General features: G+C 35.8%; 1 protein-coding gene across 1 annotated transcript; it reads left to right on the forward strand.

The window, feature by feature from the left end:
• Positions 1-1,664: 1,664 nt before the first annotated feature.
• LOC100520607 (olfactory receptor 4C46-like) lies at positions 1,665-3,029 on the forward strand. Its single transcript, XM_021082362.1, has 2 exons — positions 1,665-2,562; positions 2,977-3,029. The coding sequence occupies exons 1-2, from the start codon at positions 1,665-1,667 to the stop codon at positions 3,027-3,029; spliced, it is 951 nt and encodes a 316-aa protein (XP_020938021.1).
• Positions 3,030-5,070: the final 2,041 nt, after the last annotated feature.

Here is a 5,070-nt window from a genome sequence, read left to right on the forward strand (position 1 = left end):
ATGGACTCATATATACTTGCCTCTGAAAGAGCATTAACATAACCGTAAGTATTATGGTCACATCCAAAGGAGTTGACTAGTTCAATAGTGTTTATTTTAACCGAACAATATAGGCCACAGTTTAAGAATTTGGATGAAAATAAAAATAAGATGTATAATCTGAACTATTCTTAGATCTGAGCTTTATTAGCTGCTTGACTTTGTTAAGATCCTTAACTTCTCTCTGTTTCTGCTCCCTAGTGTGTAAAATAAGTACAAAAGTGATAGAGGTGATCATCTCATAATTTTGGAATGATGATTAAAGAAATGCCTGAAAAAAAAAAAACAACTTAGAAGGCAGTAAACATTCATGAAGCTAATTAAAACTAATGTTATTGAAGGAGAGTCAATGTACATTAAGGTTTAGCTAATATTATCATGTGCATTATGATTAACAGTCATCTCTCAAATTTGTTACCATGATCAACATGGATGGAATAATACCATGCACATGATTCTATTAGGCCACGCCCATAGCAATCAATTATTAAAACCATCTTTATCAGCTATTATAAACTTATTGGATTGAAGGAACATGGTTTACCACTTTTCTTATACTAGACACTGGCTCCTGTACCCTCTTAATCACTTTCCCATTACCAATGTCCTGCTACATTTAATTCCATTTTTTTGTTGTTATTTCCCAAACACAATTTTTTTTTCCCACTGTACAGCAAGGAGACCTAGTTATACATACATGTATAAATACTTTTTTCTCCCATTATCATGCTCTGTTCTAAGCATCTAGACATAACTCTCAGTGCTACACAGCAGGATCTCATTCTTAATCCATTCCAAAAGCAAGAGTTCGCATACATTTGCCCCAAGATCCCAATCCATCCCACTCTCTCCCCCCACCACCAGGCAACTACAAGTCTACTCTCCAAGGACATGATTTTCTTCTCAGTGGAAAGGTTCATTTGTGCTATATATTAGGTACCAGATATAAGTGATATCATATGGTATTTGTCTTTCTCTTTCTGACTTACTTCAGTCACTATGAGACTCTCTAGTTCCATCCATGCAGCTGCAAATGGCATTATGTATTTCTTTTTTTATGGCTGAGTAGTATTCCATTGTGTATATATATATATATACATCACATCTGCTTATCTATACCACATAATCCAATCGTCTGTCAAGGGACATTAGGGTTGTTTCCATGTCTTGGCTACTGTGAATAGAGCTGCAATGAATATGCACATGCATGTGTCTTTTTTAAGGAAAGTTTTGTCAGAATATATGCCTAAAAGTGGGATTGCCTAAAAGTTAATTATCAGGCTTCTGTCCCCTTGCTACGCCTCAGCCCACTTCATCCAAGTCACACAAAACTCTTCCCTAGATGTGTACACAGATTCCCTTTCTCTCAAGTCTGTCTTCCACTTCCATTCATGTTCTCCTATATGGGCACTCATATTCTCATTTTCTCACTCACAATTGAACAACATGCAAATGATCAGAACAAATTTTTTTTCTCAAGGAAAGTCCTAACAGAATACTGAATGCAGTATAATACAGGCATTTGTTATTTATTAGATGGAGAAGTTTAATAAACTCAAGTTTGAGCTTTAAAAAATAAACTTTGTTTTATTTTCAGATAAAATGATTGACAATAACAGAACTACATGGAGACTAGGAACAATGCAACAGAGTACATCCTACTGGGACTCACTCAGAATCCACACATGCAGAAAGTCATATTTGTGGTGTGTTTGCTCATCTACACTGTCTCTCTGGGAGGAAATGTGCTCACCATAGTCACCATCACTACCAGCCCATTAATCGGGTGCCCCATGTACTTTTTCCTGGCTCATCTCTCTTTCATCGATGCTTGCTATTCCTGTGTGGATACCCCTAAACTGGTTGTAGATTCACTCTATGAAAAGAAAACAAGCACTTTCCATGGATGCATGATGCAAATCTTTGGGGAACATTTCTTTGCAGGAGCTGATATCATCCTGCTGACCGTGATGGCCTATGACCGCTATGTGGCCATCTGCAAGCCCTTGTACTATGCAACCATCATGAATCGGTGGCTATGTGGCCTGCTGGTGGGAGTGTCATGGCTGGGAGGCTTTCTCCATGGATTCATTCAGATCCTCTTCATCTTCAGATTGCCCTTCTGTGGCCCTAATGTCATAGATCACTTTATGTGTGATCTGATTTCTTTTCTTAAACTGGCTTGCACTGATACCCACACTCTAGTGCTCATTGTTGCTGCCAACAGTGGATCACTCTGTATGTTGAAATTCCTACTCTTGGTTGGATCCTATGTGCTCATCCTTCACACCCTTAGGACCCAAAGCTTGGAGGCCAGACGCAAAGCCCTCTCTACCTGTGTCTCCCACATCACAGCAGTTGTCATCTTCTTTGTGCCCTGCATATTTGAGTACATGCGACCAGCAGTTACAATACCCATTGATAAGGCAGTTGCTGAATTCTACACTATGATAACTCCCATGTTAAATCCCTTAATCTGTACCTTGAGAAATGCCCAGCTGAAAAATGCCATTAGGAAATTGTTTAGTGGGAAAGCTCTTACAGGTGAAATATAAATGTGCCTAGATCCCAAATGTGAATGAAGATAGGAAAGGGTCATAAGGAGATTTTTGCTAATATCAGCAAATAAGACCTATGAGAAAAAGAAAAATAAGATTACTACAAAGTATAGATTCTGCCAGAAGTGGAGTTAAAATGAGTGTACATTAATGAGGGCAAAAAAGCTAGCCCAGAACTATTCTCTAAATATTTGGAAAATACTCTCAAATTGGGGAAGACTATGATTAAATTCATCACTGTATATGCATTCAAAGATTTTATTGTAATAAAACAACTGAAAGGTAAATATATATATATATATACTGGTGTTTAAGAAGAATCTCTGTAACAATCCAAAGTGTTAGGGCGGCACTGCTATTATCACCATTAATAGCTGAGGGAACAAAGAAAAATGTGTAAGTGACAAAAGAGAAATACTGAAGAGCAAGTAAATGGAATACAACTGATCACTTATGATATTAAATACTCTGTTACAGTGTCAGGAAATGATGACAAAAAGGTAACAACATTAGAATAGTCAGCATTCATAAATATGTACTCTGGGACTGTGCTGGACCATGTATATATATGTAGTAACTTTTTACATGCATATCGTCATAGGAAGAAATAATTTTCCTTTATGTTATTAATATACATAATATGTTTCACTATATATCCCTATCTGTTAGCATATATACTATTATATATTGGTCAATTACATAAAATTAAATTCTAATCATTTTATTAGTCTACCCATGTTTAAATATCATGGTTGATGGTTAGGTATTTTCTATAACATTGTGTTATGTAACTCCTTTAGGAATATAAAAGACATGGGTCATTTAATCTCTAAAGTGTGAGTAATGAATATTACATCATCTTCCAAATTTCCTTGTATCAATCAGAATCATTTTGTATTGTCCATGTTATCATCAGATATTGATAATCCATCAGAAAGAAGGATGATTCAAATGAAATGATATTTTATTTGACAGGAATTTCATGTTATTGAATTTATTAAACTAATACTTCGTCATGAATTTCAATGTATTAAACAATCATATTGGAGTTCCCACTCTGGCACAGTAGGTAAAGAATCTGACTGCAGTGGCTCGGGGTTACTGTGGAGGCACATGTTTGATCACAAACAAAGTGGATTAAAGGATGAGGCATTGCCACAGCTGCAGTGGATGTAACAGCTGTGGCTGGGATTCAATTCCTTGTCCAAGAATTTTCATATGACACAAGTGCAATCATTAAAAAAAAAAAAACAAGAACAAAGCCAGTCATACTCTTAAATATGCACCCACTTGAGAATAAGAGTTTAAAAAAGTAGAATAAATTTTGGTTTATAATAATTACCAAATGAGTAAACATGAGTATCAAGAGGGAAAAATGTAATAAAACTTGTTTTTAAAAAAGTAGTGCTTGAGCCTAGGAAGTTCCTTCAACCTTTATCACATAGTTTATTTATATCCTTTCTGGAACCACAATTTGTTTTTCTTACTGCTTAAACTAGGAAGAAGAAAAACATTGAACCTGAATGTGTCATTCTATGAAGAAATACTTTACTGTGATATTCTCCCTGTGACTAGCAAGACTTCCTTACAAAATGAATGTGGCCTGTTTTTCCTCTATTTCTCTGTAAATCAGTTGGCTTCTTGTTAACATTACATCATGGAAAGCTGTTTTTGACATATGTAGCTTCAAGTATGCAAATTCTGCAATTTCAGAATAAATATATTCCCTTCACAGCTTCAATCCTTCAGTTATTAAAGAAAACATACTTTGAATACTGTCGGGAGCCATAAGGCTGCTCCAGTAAAGAAAGCAAAGCCATAGTCAGCACCTGCATGAGGCTTGTCTGGTTAGCAGAGCTACAGACAAGCTGAAGAAAGAAGAAGGATTGCGGATGCATGAGGCTTGTCTGGTTAGCAGAGCTACAGACAAGCTGAAGAAAGAAAAAGGATTGCAGAGCAATCCCTTGAAAAACATCGGCTCCAGGAAAATAAAAATGATATCACCTAAAAAATATGTTAATCTATTTTTTCTGTGTTTATCCTTCTTTTTCTATCTTTGATTCACAGCTTTCTTACAGCTAAGAATTTGCACCGGGTACGTAAAACACCTGAACCAAAACAGAGTGAAGTTATTTAAACAATGTAATGGAAAAAGCCTTTGTTTTGGAGTAACAATTTATGGCACCTATTTTGTGAGAGTATACAGGGGAAACTTATGATTTCAGTCCCTTTACTTAAAAAGAAGTTTGAGGCTGGGAAAAAATGTTGTTTGGCCTATAAATTGCTATTTTCTATAATAGATATAATTTTTATCAAATAACAGTGTCACCTGTAACTTTCATCCCTTGTGGGGGCATTTGTTAATTTTGGGGTATAATACTCCTTTCTATTGAAATTGGTGGTTTGGAACTTACATAAATCAGCACATTAAGTTAAATGCTTAGCCTGCTGGCGCCAAATAAATTGTAGTCTC

This window comes from Sus scrofa, unplaced genomic scaffold, assembly GCF_000003025.6.
Source record: "Sus scrofa isolate TJ Tabasco breed Duroc unplaced genomic scaffold, Sscrofa11.1 Contig74, whole genome shotgun sequence".
Lineage (NCBI taxonomy): Eukaryota > Metazoa > Chordata > Mammalia > Artiodactyla > Suidae > Sus > Sus scrofa.

Coding starts and splice junctions, on each gene's coding strand:
- LOC100520607 (XM_021082362.1), top strand. CDS start 1,665: ATGGAGACTAGGAACAATGCAACAGAGTACATCCTACTGGGACTCACT. Junction 2,563..2,976: donor AAATGCCATTAGGAAATTGT/TTAGTGGGAAAG, acceptor TTAATAGCTGAG/GGAACAAAGAAAAATGTGTA.